This window comes from Medicago sativa, chromosome 3 (assembly GCF_051527215.1).
Source record: "Medicago sativa cultivar Bolivia chromosome 3, Bolivia_mono, whole genome shotgun sequence".
Taxonomy (NCBI): domain Eukaryota; kingdom Viridiplantae; phylum Streptophyta; class Magnoliopsida; order Fabales; family Fabaceae; genus Medicago; species Medicago sativa.
The window spans coordinates 91,764,331-91,784,116 of NC_140751.1; the positions used below are offsets into that span (position 1 = coordinate 91,764,331).

At 32.4% G+C, this 19,786-nt stretch overlaps 3 protein-coding genes across 3 annotated transcripts; 2 read left to right on the forward strand and 1 right to left on the reverse strand.

Moving 5' to 3' along the window:
* The first annotated feature begins 1,507 nt into the window (after positions 1-1,507).
* Positions 1,508-2,871, forward strand: LOC146941932 (putative clathrin assembly protein At4g40080). The gene has a single exon (XM_085755799.1). It carries the CDS (start codon positions 1,535-1,537, stop codon positions 2,543-2,545), a length of 1,011 nt encoding a protein of 336 aa, XP_085611925.1. The 5' UTR covers positions 1,508-1,534; the 3' UTR covers positions 2,546-2,871.
* A 4,387-nt stretch (positions 2,872-7,258) lies between these two features.
* LOC146941933 (blue copper protein-like) lies at positions 7,259-7,923 on the forward strand. Its single transcript, XM_085755800.1, has 2 exons — positions 7,259-7,424; positions 7,517-7,923. Exons 1-2 carry the CDS (start codon positions 7,259-7,261, stop codon positions 7,921-7,923), a joined length of 573 nt encoding a protein of 190 aa, XP_085611926.1.
* A 1,832-nt stretch (positions 7,924-9,755) lies between these two features.
* LOC146941934 (protein DETOXIFICATION 27-like) lies at positions 9,756-19,130 on the reverse strand. Its single transcript, XM_085755798.1, has 8 exons — positions 18,745-19,130; positions 17,246-17,787; positions 14,190-14,276; positions 13,851-13,907; positions 10,485-10,842; positions 10,321-10,410; positions 10,099-10,215; positions 9,756-9,948 (listed from the first exon to the last, which is right to left on the reverse strand). The coding sequence occupies exons 1-7, from the start codon at positions 19,045-19,047 to the stop codon at positions 10,141-10,143; spliced, it is 1,512 nt and encodes a 503-aa protein (XP_085611924.1). The 5' UTR covers positions 19,048-19,130; the 3' UTR covers positions 9,756-9,948; positions 10,099-10,140.
* Positions 19,131-19,786: the final 656 nt, after the last annotated feature.

The following is a 19,786-nucleotide window of genomic DNA, read 5'->3' on the forward strand; positions in this document are numbered from 1 at the left end:
TATGATAACATGACTTTTATTGACTTGAAACTAGTGCAATACTTATTTATAGCTTATTAATGTTTGCACATTTGATTTATTCGTTATTACATTCCATTTAATTTTGTTCTAATCTATGATTATTTTGTTAAAGCTTTTGTCAAGTGAAACATGTCAGAGGTTGCAAGAATTGAAGGGCGTGTTAGGTATTGCGCGTTTAAAAAGACGGTTAAGGTTATGATAACACCGACGGACTCTATTGATGATTTGAAGACACAACTTAACACTTATTTTGAGCATCTTGGTGAAAATCAATATACACGTCACTTGTCTGCTCTAATGCCAATGATAGACCTAGGAGAAGATAGAGATGAATTCACATGGAAAACGGCAAGATATTGTAAAAGATATGTAAAAGATATTGTAAAAGTCTCGGTTTGATTTAATTATGGACATATGTAAAAGATATTGTATTTTTCTTGTTTATGACCGAGTTTCATTGTTGTATAATTTGAATTGCATATGGAAATGCTCTGGTAAAATTACAAGTAAAAACTGGCCGAAAAATGGCTTGGAAATGCTTAGCATTAATGCAGAACCTGCTGTCTGCATAAATGCTTTCCTCGGCAGTTAACTACCGAGGAATTCCTCGGCAGTTAACTGCAGCCGGATTTCAAATTCCTCGGCAGTTAACTGCCGAGGGGGCAAAAGCGTATTTTACATGTGTGTCCCAGCCTTCTCTAATGTGTGAACAGCAATTTTCATAGAAGAAAGATTCAGTGCAGTACATTTTTATAATAACGCAAATTGATCATCAATCAATATGCTGATTTCTTGGTAAAACTTGACTAAACCACACCAAACCTTGTGTATAAGAAATAAGAAATAGTAGTAGTAGATCTCTTATCTAAGAAATTGTATATTGATTGAATGATTCCTCACTATTACTTTTCTTTTCTTCACCTTATTGTAAAAAGAAACTTAGGAATAAATATTAGTAAAAAATTATAAAAAGAATAAGATTCCACATTAATAAATAATCTCCATCATTATCATAAAAAAAAAAAATCTCCGATATCTATCAACATGTTTGAAATAAAACTCGCTTACTTACCCGCGTTAATTAACATAATATAGAAATAGCCGGGAAATAGATAATGAATAGACCTTTTTTTTTTAGGGAAATAATGAATAGACTTATCAACCCATATAAAAATATTTCTTCAAAAAAAAAAAACCCATATAAAAATATCAAATATATTACATGGTCTGAATTCATAATAGAATGTACCCCTCAAAATTCAATTATTACCGAAAACAACGACCTCATATTTTTCTGTGATTAAAAATTAATATAAATAAATAAGACGTGTTCAAGTCCGAGTGAGATTATCATGGCTTTGAGTGTTTGACCCTGTTTTATACCAACAAAATTAATTAATTAATTAATTAAATTAATCACCAATACTTTCTCGACACAAACACACAAACCACACCCTTTAAATACATTCTCTTAAACTATATCCTCATTTGCAACATTCTTCTTCTTCATGCGATGGCGCAACAAAAAAGGCTAAGAACACTCACAAACACTCTCAAAGACAAAGCTTCATTAATCTACGCATCACTCTCCATCAAACGCAATATCTCCACCGTTCAAATCAACATCCTCCGTGCCACAACCCACAACCTCTCATCCCCACCGTCAGAGTCACAAATCGCAGCCGTTCTCTCAATCAGCAAATCCTCTCACATACTCCCACGCACCTGCATCATCTCCCTCATGGACCGTCTTCACGGAACAAAAAGCGCCACTGTTGCAATGAAATGTCTCTTCACTCTTCATAACATCACTGTTCAAGGATCATTCACTCTTAAAGATCAACTTTCTTGTTATCCTTCTTATGGTGGTCATAATTTTCTTAATCTTTCAACTTTTCGTGATGACTTGGATTTTGAATCCTTGCAGCTTAGTTCTTGGGTTCGTTGGTATGCTGCTCTTCTTGAACAGCTTTTAACTGTTTCAAGAATTTTAGGTTATTATCTAAATTCTAATAATAATTCATCGAAGAAGAAAGATTCTTTGATTTTGAACGCTTCCAATGCTGATTTGTTGTATAAACTAGAATGTTTGGTTGTTTTCGTCGAGCAAATTAGCGGTGTACCGGAATCTTTGGAGCTTCAGAAGACTGAGCTGGTTTATGAAATTGTGAGAATGGTTGGTGAAGATTATAGAAACGTGCAAGGTGAGATTTTGTTGAGATTGGAGGAACTTGGTAAGAGAATGGAGGATTTGGATATTGGTGAGTTGAATGAGTTATTGAACTATTTGAAGAGATCGGAAGAAAGTAAAGAAAATTTGGTGCTTTTGTTTGTGAATAGAAGAAAAAATAATAGGTTTTGGGAAATGATAAAAGAGATAAAGATTGGAGGGTTGGAGAAGAAAGAAGAGATTGAAGGGAAGTGGCTTACGGTGGCGGCTGAGTTGACTCGGTCGACGAACCCGTTTCTTGAACCGGGACAATATTTTTCGGTCCCACAGTTGAGTTTTGCAACGGTAAGATGACATATGGCAACGGTCATTTTGCTTTTTGTATGTAACAAAATTCAACAAAGTTGAGTTGGCCACTTTTTTTATTTTTTTATTTTTTATTTTTTATACTTTTGTATTCTTTTTTTAATATTTTTCACTTTTTTTTTTCTTTTCTGGAATCTGTACCTTCCAGTTGGAGGTGCACCTTTTTGTTGATATTTTTGGAGTGGGGTTTCATGTCTGCTGTTGTGTGCATAATTAAAGTAGAAACCATAGAGATGTTAGTAATAATCATCATACATCAAAGTAAATAAAGATTTGATTGGCAAAATCAATAAAGAAAAAAGAGATTTATGAGAGTTTTGACTTTTTGAGTTTTTAATACTTTGTTGTCCTCCTGTACAAGTACTTAACTTAGTTTGGGTACAAATTCTGTACATTGGACTTGGCTTTTACTTCCCCCGACCCCTTCTATTTGTAGTAATCTAGAACTACAACAATAAGTGTATCTAATATGTACATCTAAAACCGATCAAATATGGATATTTGTCACTTGTAGTTGAAGAAATGAATTTTGATTTGGTGTGAACCAAATCGATGTACATTCAATCAATCTAGTAGCTTTCCGATATGACAGAACTATTATCATTCATGGCGGAACAAGTTTTTCGGTGACATTCCATAGTAGACTTAATAGGAGTGTTGATGGAAAAGTGGTGAAAATGTATGTTGTTAAGTTGTTCTCTTTGTGGCACGAACCACCTTTATATTGACGAGTCTAGCTGATAGGGTGCACGAGTTTGTTAGTGGCCGTATCAACGATCATGATTTATTGAGTTGTGCTCTTGAGCGGTAAGAAGAACATGAAGTCTTATGTCTGACCTCAAGTAACGAGGAAATTATACCATGCACCCTTACAATTGATCTTTTACCCCAACAATTCATTAAAAATGTCAATTTTATCCTTTTATAATTTAACTTATTTACCCCTATTTCAACTTTCACCCAACAATATTTCTGGTACAGAATTTTTTCTGGAATTGAATCATTTCTGAAAACCGTAAGTGAAGTTTTCCGTTAGCTTTCTAAACAAAACAAATTGAGAGATGATCTCTCTAACCTTGGGTAAATTGCAGATTTCTTGAATACACTTGCAACACCAAAATAGAATCAAGAAACATATCCCTTGCTACAAAAAGCGATGAGGACAACTTTAATTATTTCAAAAACATTTTAAGTTCGAATGGATCTCTCATGAATAGTCAAACACTAATTCATTTCATTGGTATTATGGCAAACACTCATTTCATTGGTACAAATTATGTACTTAGCTTTTACTTCCCGGACCCCTTCTATTTGTAGTAATCTAGAACTACAACAATGAGGATATCTAATATGTACATCTAAAACCGATCAACTATGGATATTTGTCACTTTCAATAAAAAAAAAATGAATTTTGATTTGGTGTGGACCAAATGAATGTACATTCAATCAATGTAGTGTATATAAGAAGCTTTCTAATATGGTGGAACTATTAACATTCATGGCGGAACAAGTTTTCTGGTGAGATTTCATAATAGACTTAATAGGAGTGTTGATGGAAAAGTGGTGAAAAGGTATGTTGTTCTCTTTGTGACGTGAAGTCGCGAACCACCTTTATATAGATGAGTCTAATTGTAACTGAACTTGTGAAAATCTGAGAGGATGGGATGGGGGGCACAAGTTTGTTAGTGATCATATCAACGATCATGATTTATTGAGTTGTGCTCTTGATCGATAAGTCAAATAATATATATCAAAGAAATAGTATTCAATAGGAACCCCTAAAAAATTCAATAGGATGGAGGCGTGTAATGACTTGGGTGTTTACGGTGCGATTTGGTTCGGTTTTGAGGCTAAAAATCATCTGAACCATATGATAAAAAACATGCGGTTTGGGATTTGGTTTTGCTCGATTGACTTTTAAAATAAAATCCCAACCAAACTAAACCAATGTGGTATGGGTTGATCGGCTGATGTGGTTTTTATCGAGACAACACAACTTTTTTCCAACATTAAAATCAAGTTCAAAGGCTAAAACACAACATATTTTTAACAATATTTTAAATTTTATCTAACATTACAATTTCATTTTCATCCAACAACATTGTCTTCCAAAATTTTTAGTGAGGTATATGAGTATTCTTTTGGTTCGCTATAAACAACCGCATGAATTGATGGATAATTCCTTTTATTATTGAAATGTTATCTTGTTGGGGATGATGATGTTGATACCGTTGATAAGCAATTAAAACAATTTCACTTGCCTATTAACACGAGAATGTGATATTGAGTTGTATTTCCTCTACCTCAATGAACATCAATTAGAATTGTTCTAAAACTAACGATTTTTAATCTGCAAGAGGGGTAAAACAAAGAGATTCCATACCTCATTATCTCTTTAATTTGTTCTTAGGTTGGAAAGTTTGAGTATATTCAAGACTTGGTCGACCAAGGCAAGTGGCGCCCCTTGAAATTTAGAAGAGGTAACAAACCTAGTCTCTCTCGTGAATCTTCTACAGATAGTTTTAGTTTGTCTGCAAAAATCCAGAGTATTTTTCTACAAGAATACTAGTTACGTCGTCTCTTCAAAAAAAAAAAAATTACGTCGAAGCAAATAATTTGAGCCAATCTTTCGGCATAGATCAAACTGATAACTTGAGAATCTATCTAGGAGTTCCTTTCCTCCATCAAAGGATCGCAAAGAATACTAACTCCAACATGCTTAATAAAATGAGGAAGAATCTTTCATCATGAAAAGCAAGCACTATGTTGATCGCTAAGAATTACTTTGGCCTAATCCTCACTTGGTAGTATTCCACTATATATTATGAAAATGGTTCATCTGCCAGTGTCAGTGTGTGAAGAGGCTGAAAGAATTTGTAGAAACTTCATATGGGGCAACACTAGTAAACATAAAAAATGTCACACAATTTCTTAGGAAACTATATGTAAATAAAAAATAGAAGGTGGGTTGGGGTTTAGGTGTTTGAAAATCCTAAATGGAGCTTATATGTGTAAGGTAGATTGAAAATGGTGGTCAACTTTAGAAATTGTGGGTTCAAACAATGAAAACCAAGTATAAATAAGAAATAAGGTTGTAACAACATGATTTATGAGTGTTTGGTTCAACATCTTCTCCTATTTGAAAATGAAGGGAAGTTGAATTTTTTTATGACTTTACAATTATTAAATAAATTGTTTGTTATGGAGGAGAGATATAGAGTGTGCGAGAAAAAAAAAAGAGTTTGCTGGAGTTTTTTATTTTTGAGGGGAAGCTAAAAAAAAATATTTTGCTATATTAATTATTATTATTATTATTAAACTAGCGATCGCATCCGTCTTTCCGCTCTTTTTATTGTGCTAACGTTTGAAAATTATTAATGGTGTTCTTTTTATGAAATTTTGATTTGGATTAAAACAAAAAATATAAATGTTTGTTGCTTTCATGTTATAACAAACCAAACTAATCATGATTATTTATTTCAATGACACGAACAATATAACAAAAAAATAATAATATAAAGGCTTAATTACAGTTTTTACCCCCTAAGTATTCAAATGTCGCAATTTTGGTCCCCTAATAAAAATAACTACTTTTGAGCCCCCTATGTTTAGTCTCTTTTGTAGTTTTAGCCCCCCAGACCAATTTTGACCCAGTCAACGCACACGTGGACGACATGTGTGTAATTTTTTTTAATTATTTTTTATTTTTGAATTACTTTTGTTTTAATTTTTAAAATAAATAAAATTATTTATTTTTTAATTAAAAATTATTTTGTTTTATTTATTTATTTATTTTTTATTAACGCATTTACACGTGACATTTTTTTTATTTTTTAAATAAAAATTACACATGTGGCGTCCATGTGTGCGCCACGTATGCATTGACGGGTCAAAATTGGTCTGAGAGGCCAAAACCGCAAAATGCGGTAAACATAGAGGGCTCGAAAGTAGTTATTTTTTTTAGGGGGTCAACATCGCAACTTTTGGATATTTAGGGGGCCAAAAATGTAATTAAGCCTAATATAAATTCTTTTTTTTAATGACTAAACAATGATCTTTATTATAAAAAAAGTTGTTTAAGGATACAATTGTGATAATAAAAAAAAGTTGTTTAAGGATACAATTGTGATAATAAAAAAGTAAGTATAAATATACTCATATAGTTTGTTACACTTTTTAAATGATAGAAGAAAAAAAATAGACATATATATTTATATCGTGTTTGTTACATTTTTTTAATATTTAATATTATTGTTATCTATTTGTTACATGTGTTATTTAAAAGAGGTTATTTTCTTTATATATATTATAGAATAGATAAATTGTTTGTTATGGGAAAGAGATAAACTTACTGGTATATCAACTTAGTAAATCAATTGTTTGTTATGGGAAGATATAAAATGAGTGAAAAACAAAAGGAGTTTGTTAGAGAGAATATCAATTGTTTGTTACGGAAGAAAGATAGAGAACCAAAGTAAATTTGTTTCATAGTTTCTCTATATATAGAGAAGTCTAATGAATTGTCTTTCAACTTCAGATTTCCCCAATTCAAAAATCTCTCCTGTCTCTCTTTCTACGTACCATATATAAGCTAAAGAGTTTAACAACTCCCAATCCCCTTCTTTCTTGCAATTATATAAAGCTAACCCGTTATCCCAAACAACGTCTCGTAGCCTACTTGATTCCCCCTCACCGTCTCTATGGCTTTCTCTAATACTTTGGTTTTATGCTTCTTTTTTGCGATCACTATGGCATTGCCGACTCAGGGAACTGTCCACGTTGTTGGAGATGCTTTAGGTTGGACACTTGATTCTGATTATACAACATGGGCTAGTGACAAAACTTTTGTAGTTGGTGACAGTCTCGGTAAGTATCATAATTAATTGAAGTTTATCAATTCTATTGTTTGTTTAGTTTTACAATTTACAAAACTAATGTATGTAACTTTACTATGACAGTGTTCAATTATGAAGCTGGGTGGCACACAGTGGATGAAGTTAGAGAAAGTGACTATAAAACATGCACAACTAGAGATTCAATTAGTACAGATAGTAGTGGTGCCACAACCATTCCCCTCGAAAAAGTAGGAACTCATTACTTCATATGTGCTGTTCCTGTACATTGCATAAGTGGTGGCATGAAACTCTCTGTTAAGGTTAAGGCTTCTTCCGCTTCTGCTGCTCCTTCAGCAACGCCATCATCAGGGAAAGGTTCACCTTCTAATGGCACCCCCGACACAATTACTATTGCACCCTCCACCACCACCATTGCTACTCCTACCGTGCAAAATGCATCTTCAACTAGTCTCTCACCAATCGTTGGTTTATTTTTCGTTGTTATGTTGATCAGTTATATATTGATGTGAGATAGTTTTCTAATATATAGAGAGGATAGAAGCGATGCTTCACGGGTTCTTTTCCTTTTTCATATTATTATCTATCGATTTGATTTATTGTTTGATCTATTTAGATTTATAGACTTTCTTGTAATATTAATTAATAATTTAGGAAATGCATTGTTTTTATGTTTTTTATTGTTGTTCTTAATATATTGAATAATTATTGGTGAGCAAAATTTGGAACTCAAGTTTTATCCTTCAGGGATTCTTAGTTGACAAGTTTAAAGTTTCAAGCCTTAGCTTGCAGTACAAGAAACGTGTAATGGTGAACTATTGTTGTAAAAAACACAAGTGAAAGAACACATAAACGTAAAAGTGCAGGAACAAACACAAGTACTAAAGTAAAATAAAGTGGTATTACTTCAAGTAAAACTAAGTTATATACATTGTTCGATCAAACAGTCGAAAAGATGTTTATCTTATGTGGACAGATATGTAATCTTGTAGGCTAATTTACATATGGTGCTTTTTGGATATCTAAAAATTAATCCAAATTTATTCATTCAGTGAAGATCAAATATGTGAAGTGGTACTTGATTTTGTAATCTGTCTCTAATTTAATCTATTTAAGTTATTATACATTATTTAACAAGAGTTGTTGGATGTTGTGATTAATTCACATTGTGACTACGACAATCAGTAAATTAAAAAAAATTAAAAAAATTTGAGTTAATTGACCAGCTCTTGTAATCTGTAACACAACTTTCGTAACACCTGAAATAGTGAAATCCTTAACACAATCCTTAACGGAGTGGTGGCTTCTATTTAAAACCTTGCTTAAGATATGAGGGGGGAGAATATCTGATTTATACACTGAAGTTAATTTCAGCCTCTTCATTGTTGCCTCTGCCTCATATTCTTGGTGTCAAATTTTATTTCACTAATAATGACAAGACAAAGTTGGTAAATATAATATGCAAGTTTGAGGTTTAGGTATATAGTATACCATACCACAAAGTCGTGATTGCAAAATAAAACTAAATGAAGTTTATGATGTGTGCTGTGCATTATATTATTTTGTCCATCCTTATGGCTCTGTGATTGGTAATGGGATGTGGGATGTCGTTTATTGATCTAGCCATCTAAACATCCTGGAAACATAATTAAATATCCGTCTTATAAGTTTTTTATTCAAGGAACAAATTTTCCTTGATAAAAGAAGGAATGGAAATTTGAGCATCATTGTTTTTATTCAGGAAAAGAAAACCCAATTACTTTCCTAGCTTCTAACACTGCCCTCCTAATCTAGTTTTTGTAAACAGGATTGAATAGATTTCAGCATTGCCTGCTCTGCTATGGAACATCAAAATCCTGGAGTAGTTGTAACTGCCAATGAATTATGAAACTGATAACTGAATGCGCAAAACAAGGACTGCCAATCAGCTGTATGCAAATCAACAAATTCAACAAGCTGCAGTTCAGAGAGCCAAAAAGAGTAAATCATCTTTTAGCTGCTTAACACCCAAGTATCCGGAAATGAGAACTGACAATAATAAGAGGTACACATTTAGGGATCAAGATTTTAAAAGAGGCTGCTTGTTTTTTACATCAAGTCTTAGAGATCCTAGGTCATTATCATTTAGAGCTGCTTATATAAGATTGTTCGAATGTGAGGACCCACACCAAATGTGTGCATATGTGCATCACTTGCTAAATTCATGTAAATTTATTTTGTCAAATGAGATGTGGTGTAGACAACTAGTGTATTCCTAAATGATATATTTAATGAGTTTCAATATAAGGGTAAAGATTGTGCTGTTGTTTATATATAAATAAAAAATCTTGAACAAAAAAAAAGATGGACATAAAAAAACCTTGTTGAATTTTATTCATTTTTTCCTCTCTAACTTTTGCTGCATTTCTTAACAAACTTGATGCAAAACAAAACCCAACTAGCTAATTCTCACTACAAATACAATAACAGAGAGAAAAATATTGAAAGATATAATAATCGGAACAAAATGTTGTGCTAGCTTCATCTTCTTGCTGATGCTGCAATTATAGAGCGTAAAACTTGATTAGTAATAATCTAATAACTCATGTATAATTATAATTCTCTTATTTACTATACTGATGATGAATACCGCTTAATTAACTGAAACAAGAATTGTGTAAAAAAATCAACTCATAATATAAACATACAATTATGTGCAAATGAACTGATCCATTTGTAAAATCCAAATATTACTCGGTAATCTGCAGTTGGTCATCAGGTTTTGTGGCAGACCACTTGTTTACACGTGACCTAGCCTTCTCTGCCTGCACGTACAAATGCAATTAATCAAAAAAAGAAACTTAGTACACACAGTTAACACTGTAGGAGTAAAATGAGTTGTGTATAGTTTTATGTTGAAGTGTATATACCTCATTTTCCCAATCACATCGTGCTGTTACTATGATAAGTATCAACGTTTGGATTGCTGTACCACCAAATATCATACCACCCCATATACCCTGTCACCATATATAAATGTAAGCGATCATTATAAAAAATAATTTAAGTTTGTGGTAATTAATTATATACTTACTTCAACACCAGTGTTAAAGACCCATCCCATAAGAATTCCAAGTGGGAGTCCAATTAGATAGTAGCATCCTATATTTACATATGCTACAAATACTTGCCATCCTGAACCAACAGCTACTCCAGAGAGAATAGGTTGAACACTATTGAGAAGAATTGTGACAGCCAAGAGGATTGACATATCGTTAACAGCTTCAAGCACAGGAGGGCTGGTGGTGAAAATGTATGCAATTTGTCTATGGAATATCATTATCAGAATGCAAAATATGAACCCAATCACTGTTGATTGTGCCACTGATACTTGCATTGCAAATTTTGCTGATTTCCCTTTTCCTGCTCCTAGTTCGTTTGCTACTCTTACCCTGCAAATCAACATATATTCTGATATTGTAGATAAATTCAATGGAAAAAATTACGTACAAAATGGTGCAATTTTTATGCAAGATTGAAAAGGTGAGATATTATTTTATTTTGTTAATTTAATTATTACTGAATAAAAATTTCATGGCCACCAATGGTAGTATTGAAAAAAATGAATATTGAAAATAGAGTGCGCCCATCAATGGTAGTAGTACTCTAAAAAATGAATATTGAATGAAATCTAGCGTTCCTCCGATGATAATCATTAAAACCATCCCCAATGTAGTACTTACCACTATAGGCATTGGTACCTATTAGGTACCATCATTGGAAAAGAAATTTTTTTGGGTACCTAATGAAGGTAATGAATTGAGAGTTTTAGATAAGCACTCTCTTTGTTTGTGGGCTCCACACTTTTTTAATATTAAAAATTTAAAATGTAATAATATAAAATCATTGATAGATGATTAGTGGATCCCTATGAAAAATTAGTAGTATAAGATGTTGGGTTGGAGGTATCGAGCGCTTATTAGATACTACAACTACTATTGAAAAATTATAAACGAGTTTTGTGTACGGACCCATTTAACTATCCACAGAAGTAATTCTCCATTGTGGATGCTCTAATATATTCTTCCCATTTTTTTTTTCATTTCAAACTCGAGTTCAAACCTTCAAACGCGAGTTTCATTTTTCTTGTCATGTTTAGGCATGATGAAAACTAGACCTGGAATTGTGCATTTCCTTTTCTAAACGTGAGGTGAACTGAAACTGTAATTCCAAGCTTTTGCGTCCGCTAAATTAATTCACAAAAACCCCAAACTCGTTTCCAGCTTTACCGCTTGTTTTTCTGCTGCATTTTCATTGTTGCTTCAGCAAAGAAAGAATCCGAATAAAGCCCATTTGATTTTTTTTTTTTTGTGATGATAAATCTATTTGATTATCACAAACTTAATTTTATCAAAATCAATTTTTCTCTCAGTCAAACCAATCATGCAGTAACTATCACACGATTATGTAATAAACTACTAATAATATCCTAAATCAAAAGGACAGACAAAATTGCTTCTTCAAACAAAAAAAGGACAGACAAAATTTCCCGGACGAAACCGCTTTTTTCTACCGAAAAAAGGGACGGACAAAATCATTGCTATAGACAAACATACTGTCGTTCCAACACCCTGACTAAAGAGTGGTAATTTGCTTGGCCACATGGCCAATTGTCACCCCATATATTTTTAGATCTCTTGCTAGATTTATCATTTCAACTTTGGATGCTCAAAAAAAGAGAAAATCACGAGAATGGAAAAATAAAGACAAAGTTGGTCAAGAAAGATACTCGGTAAACAATTTAAATGTTTTGCTCCCTCATGTCATGAGGGACCTATTGGCTCCCTTATGTTAGACCTCGCCTTCTTTGATACTCCTTTCGGTCCTTTTTATAAGAGAAAGTTGAGTCAACAAAAAGTAATGTATTTGGTTAAAAATTCAGTCTAGATACATTAAGGGTATGTTTGGTTTACCGAAGAAAGTTTAAGGAAAGAAAGTGAAAGGATAGATAGTAGAAGGAAAGAATGGTTGAAGAAAGTGAGATGATTATTTTAGTTGTTTGGTATAAAAGAAAGTGAATAGATTGTGAGAGGAAAGAAAGATATGTATATTTGCAAAATGACAATTATAACCTTAATATATATATATATATATATATATATATATATATATATATTATACCAAAAAAAATGGTACCAGAAAAAAAATAATGCCAAAAGTAAGAACATAGGAGTAGTAAGAAAAAAGTTATTAAAACCTGACAGACAAAAACGCCACTCACTTAAAAAAGCGTCGGAAATTAAAAAAAAACAATGAAAATTATAAAAGTAATAAAGTAGGGATATATGTGACTTTTCATGTTAAAAATGAGTTTCTTCTCACTTTCTGTCCTAAGCAGCGAGGAAACATTTTATATGTGGGTCCCATCAAAGATGCTTCTTTCCTCTTCCTTTCTATAGTGTTCCAAACTATAGAAAACTCTTCTTTCCACTTTCTTTCTCTCCACTCACAATCTTTCCTCACTCTATCAGTTGAAACAAACAGACCCTAAGTTTTGTTGATCCAATTTTCTCTTATAAATAGGACCGGAGGGAGTACATTTTTTGAGAGGTTGCTACTCTTTGATACTACTCCCTCCGTTTTAAAATAAGCGTCGTTTTAGCCAATTACACACAGATTAAGGAATGGAATAAATTAGTCAAATGTCATAGCAATTTTACCAAATTATCCTAATCAACTATTGGTTTGTTTTTCATTAAAGAAAAAATAATACTTTGAAAGTAGTGTAACATAGTATTAATTGAAGGGTACAATTGAAAAGAAAAAGTTATTATTGCATTAGAAATGTAAAGTGACATTCATTTTAAAATAATTTTTTTAGCTAAAGCGACACTTATTTTGAAACGGAGGGAGTAGATGGTAAGGAAAAAAGTTGGTCAAGAAATTTCGTTCGCAAATTTTATGCAAAGGACAATTTGAGTGATGTGATGTGGAATGAAATGGTTGTTGGCAAATGCATGCAGAATATATGTAAGAGATTAGAGATTAATTTTAGAGGCAGGAAAAAAGTTCGAGTGAAAAACCGTGAAAAACTATAACTATTGAAAATTACGTATGTCATTTTTGAAACCATAAGCATAAGTATCACAAAAATTACGTATGTCACTTTTAAAACTGCGAAAAACTATAACTATTGAAAAATTATTTAAAGTCTTGCAAAATAGACCTACAATTGAATTATTTAAATTTGTTGGGTGGACTGTTATACCACTTTGCGAGATTTTGGATCAGTCAAAACGTAAAACCGACATAAAATTGTATAAAATCTCGCAAAATAAATCTATAATCGCTAAATTTTTTAATTTTTCCGGGTGGGTTGTGGTCCACCCCAACCCATGAATGGCTCCGCCGCTGAATTTCTATGTAATGATGTTGTAAAGAGAGGGGATAAATATCGTACCCGGTACCAGCAAAGAAAGCAAGGGGAATCATCATTTCCCACCCATTGATAGTCATACTGCAAAACCAATTAAATCCACCACATTAGTCAAACAGTTTTTAAAATAAAAAAACACATAAACGTTGTAAATCATAAAAAAAATCATAGAATACTTGTGGAGTACTCTTTCAAGAGCACGTTGATTAAATTTTATTGTTGATGTAATTAAAATAACTAGGAGTACTCTTTCAAAATAAAAATAAAAATTAGGAGTACTATTTTAATAAAGAAATAACTGATTAAATTTAAAAGCAATTTTATTGGAAGAGGCACAGAATACTTGTGGACAAAATAACTTACCATACAGACAAGGCATCAACAGCAACAGTCGCATTCTCCAACTGGCCAGTCATAAGTAGCAGTATCCTGTAATACCAGTTCTCTAAACTGCACAAATCACCGACATTACTTCTCCAACCATAAATGATACTCACTCCGTCCCTCAATACATGACCTAGTTGACTCCGACACACATACCAATGCATATGTTTTATCTTTAATATCTTCAATTCTCTAGTAAAAAAATTATGAAAATTTAATATTTTAAAAATATTCATCGAGACGAATCCAACAACATCTTACATGATACTCCCTCCGTCCCATAATACTTGACACAGTTGACCTTATTACGCATGCGAATGCATAATTTTGAGCTTAAATATCTTGAATAATATATTAGAAAAAATTATGAAAATTTGATATTTTGAAAATACTCATCGAGACAAATCTAACGACATCTTATATGATATTATTTATCTTTGTACTCCCTCCGGTCCTTATTATAAGAAAAAGTTGACTTTTTAAGTTCATAGAATAATTAATGTATCTTATTGTAAATATAGACTAGATACATCACTTATACAATGAACCAAAAAAGTCAATTGTTTTTTATAATAAGGACCGGAGGGAGTATATTAGTAGAAAAATATGGTCAAAGTAAGTTATGTCAAAATTACATATTTTCAAATGAGTCATCTACTACGGGACGGATGGAGTATTATTTATCTTTGTGAATTAGTAGAAAAATATGGTCAAAGTATGTCAAATCAATAATGTATATTGTCAAACAGATCATCTATTGAAGGAGAGAGGGAGTATATAATTGCACACCAAACTTTTCCTATCAGCCTTAATTTAATATATTCAAAAAGAAATACAAATTTAGGGTCACATGCACCCATACGTGATTTAGGCTCTAGACGCTGTCAAGACCAAAACATTAACTTAGGAGAAATGATATTTTGACAACCACTTTTTGACAACTTTTGGACAACTTTCTCTCTCATACTCACATGATGTTGTTATCCTCTCTCTTCCTTTTTCTCTCTCCATTGTTTTTGACCAATAAGAAGTGAGAAAAACAAGGTTGTCAATAAAGTTGTCATCAAATGGATGTCAAAATATCATTACTCTTAACTTAGACCATGTAGAATGGTTAACCCCTTTCAACACCCTTCAACATCTACTTTTTCAATTTTCAAAACTCCATATCAGTTTCTCTCTCTTAATTCAACACTCATTCAACTTTTACCTCTCCAATGGTTTTTCATTCAACACCCTACCCCATCACTTTTTATTTATTTCTTATTCTTATTTAATTTTTGTTTTTATAATTACATAAAATTATAATTATCGATTATAATTAAATTTAAATAATACAATTAACAATTTATTTTTTAGTTTTTTTTGGAAAAACAAAATTTTGTAAAATAATTTATTTTTATTTTCTTAACTTAAAATGCAATAGAAAGATTAAAACTTCACTTAGTTTGCTAATAGAAAGATAATAAGATGAAGATAGTGAAAAACTTGTTTTTTTTTCTGTGTCCAAATCAAATGAAGCAAATCTCTATTTATATAGAAAAAAAATCATGAATTTTGGTATATTTTATTTATTTTTTTAAATTAATTTACAAAGAAATAATTTAGGTCCAATTATTAAAATTATAAAAATCCGGACAACCAATCATAAATCACCACGTGTCCCTATATATCCATAATTCATTCTCTCTCACTGTCCTCTGCCAGGCTCACGCGCCTTGTCTCCGCGTGTATCACACGCACACGGTTTCAGCAAATTATAACGCGACACGTGGCACACGGTATAGCATGCAATTGTGTTGAATCCTTTCATCATCTCTCTCATCCAAGTCACCTTTCAACACACTTTCATCACACCATTGGAGCTTTTATTACTGTTGAAAGTCACATTAAGGGTGTGTTTGGTTTGGAAGAGAAATTGTGAAGAGAGAAATAGGTGAGAGAGAGTATGGGAAGAGAGAAGTATGTGAGAATTAGAGTAGATTTGAGGGGTTGTTTGGTATAAGAGATAGAGAGAAGAAATAGAGAAGAGAGAAGTAATACTTGTTTTGAAAAGTACTACAATGCCCCTATGTTGAATAACATTTTCAATCAAATTAATTTTTTATTTTATTTAAATATATTTAATTAATTAATTCCACTACTTATTTTAATTAAATAGAATTTTTTTAATAAAAGAAACAATGACTAATAAGCCCCTACCTAAAAATATATCTAATCAAAAAAATACTTCAACTTTTTTTTAGGGAAAAAATACTTCAGCTTAAAAAATATTTGTTTGTGAAATTTAATTTTTGTAAGAACAATAAAACAACCATAATATCTTATTAAAAACATAAAAATAAAACAACGATCAAACAAATTAATTTTTTATAAAAAGATAGCTTAAAAAAATTGAAGCTCGCAAGTTACTAGCTGCTGGCTACAGTGGGATATTAATTAACATATAGAAAAAACCAACATGAGTACATAACAACAACATGGATAACCCCTCAAAAAAAAAAAAAAACAACGTGGATAAAATGGTTCTCTCAAAAACTTTTAAAAAAAAACATGGATAAAATAGTAATTATACCAATTAGCTAGCCCCCTCTCTCTTTTCTTCTCTGTGATGGAGAGAAACCAAAAAGTTAAAATTTGGTCTCTCCTATTTCTCTCTCTGACTTCTCTCCTTTACCAAACTGAAGAAATGCACAATCTCTCCTCTATCTCTCTCTCCCCTATTTCTCTCTTCTCTATTTCTCTAGAAACAAACACAGTGTAAACAGACCATTGCATATGGTCTTATAGTGTGTATAATAAACTCTTCTTTTGTAAGTAATAGTAAAAAACTCGTATGTTCTAAATATGGTGATGATTCTTCTTTCGCGAGCTTATAACATTTTTCAAGAGTTTATAGCGTTTTTTGATATGTTATTTCATGGTACTTGAAATTATAATGTGTGTTGTATTATTTTTCAATATAAACAAATTGCTAACCATCTTGTTTATAAATTTTGGTAAGAAATAAGGAAATAGAGATTGTTATAACGTACCAGAGCATGACCCCAGAAGCAAAAGAGAGTTTGAAGAAATCCCAAAGACCAGAAAAGGCTTCAATTGAAAAACCAGTCCAAGTTAAAGGACACCCACCACAAACAGTATAAGCCAACATCCCAAAAACCAAAATCCACCAAGAAACATCCAAAGCAATAGCAGCACCAATAAGTCCAAAATCCCAAACAAATATCAACAGCCAACTAAGTACCACATTTACCACCAAACCAACCAAAGAAACCCAAGCAATGGCACCAGTTTTGAGCTGGCATTGTAGAAACCTCTGAAGAGGAAACTGAAATGCAAAACTGAAATGCAAAGGTATAAGCCAGATAGCCACAACACCACTCCACTCTGCCACGTCATCAGGTTGTCCTAGAAGTTTGAGAATTGGAGTGGCAAAGATATAAAATGGCAATAACAGAAAACAACAAAGGAACAGAACAATCCAAGATCTTTGTAGGTATATTCCTAACATGTTATGCCTCTTTGCCCCAAAAGCTTGCCCACAAAGTGTCTCCAATGCGCTTGCCATCCCCAACTAGTCCATCATAAATAGCACAAACACACAAGAACACACAAATTAATCTATCAAGTGCAATATATCAAGAGTTTAATTAATATTCAAAAAAATAAAATAAATACATCAACAATATAAAGTTGTCATATTTATTAATGGATAATACTTAAGTGTGCGAAAATAATTGTCGCACAATCCACGCGAAGGAGCTGTAGCATTAAGGACAGTCTGATATCTCTCTTTCTCATTCAGCCAAAATGACAACTTATCCTTGAAATAAGTCGTGGGTGCTATATTGTGCTGATGTTACCACCGCTCACTATTCACTATGCAAATTTTGCCTCTCCACTAATTGAAAACAGTGCTGCAGAATCAGACAAAAATAAACATAGCAGAGGTATTTATAGTCTTTACACTGCAGTGGTTGTAGTGGTAGTAAGTAACCACAGCGACTGATAACCGCAACTATTAGGCGGAAAATTATTGCAACAACCAATCCATAAGGCCCTTCTGTGAAAGCAATGACGACTATCAACGGCGGCAACGGTACCGATGGCGGCGACAAAACAAAGAGGTTGCAGAAAGGCTACCGGTGGTGGCAGTCTAGCAGCCACCCAAGCAGGCGGTTCCAATTCCATAATGAAAATATTATATTTTGACCATTTTTTTTAATGAAATTTAGCCTTTTAAGTAATGTAGTTAGCACGTTAAGTTACTTATTCGTGCGCTATGTGCGAGAGAAATCTTCGCACTATTTAGCACTTAATTGAGGCAGCAACATATCATCGAGTACATGCATAAAATAATTGTATATTGAAAATGCATACTAATTAAATTGATATATCAAACTTTGCAGCTTTTGATTATAAAAAAATAATTGCAGCAGAAATATAACTGCGGCCACAACTATATTCTCATTAAAAAAAAAGTTATTATGAAAACAAATATATGAAAGAATGACTATTAGGTAGGACTTACAAGGAGGCCGAAATTGAAGCCAACGATGACGGTATTGGCGATGGAAATGGAAGCGAGTTGAACGTCGCCAAGGTGACCGGCAAAGGCTTGAGTAACGACGTTCATGGTGAAAGATGCAACACGGCTGAAAATAGAGGGACCAACTATGTGCCATAGTTTCTTCGTTTCAATCCATAGTTTCTTGCCAAATTCTTGTTCATCTTCATCCTCATGTTGATGTTCGTTAATGGACGATATTTCTTTTGACAAGAGAGATTGGATAAGATTGTGATCAGTATCATTCTCTCTATTGATGCTGCCCATTGCGATACTACAACCTTGTACAAGAGATTCTCCTAAACAAAAAAACAAAAAAACCTCGTACAAGAGATGAATATTTGTGTTGTGTTTTGTGTGCGTAGATATGTATGTAAATAAAAGTGTGAGGTGCACAACTCCGAATTGAATTATTTGTTCTCTTTACAGTCACACGTTACATATAAGGACAACCAATTTGGTTGCAGCCAAAGGGTTTCCCAGTCTTTCAAAACTCTATCTTTTTCCTCTACTTTCCGTTTAAATGTTTTCCTTTTCCTCTCTTTCCTTCTATTCCTATTCTTACCATTCATGAATTTCTATTAATTAAGACAAAAGATATTTTCCAATCAAAATTTTGACGTGAAATAATGAAATATTACTAGGGGTGTACACGTGATAGGTTAGGTCGAGTTTAGCTAGACCCAAACCCAACCCTAATTAATTTAGATCGGGTCAATTATTGAATATGGTTGAATCTGATGTGATACGAGTTCATTAAGGATGAGACAATATAAGCACAAGATCGTGTTAGATTCTAAAATAAGTCACCTTAACAAAAATCATGTTCATATTCCACCATTTCACCTTAATTAAAATCACAAATTATGAAAAAAAATTAAAATGAAAAGCACAAAGTGTAAAACTTTAAACAACATAATTAACTGTCCTCGTGAATTTAACTCAGTTGATATGTACAATGCATAATATTAACAACATAACTAACTAAATAAAACGTATAGGTTAC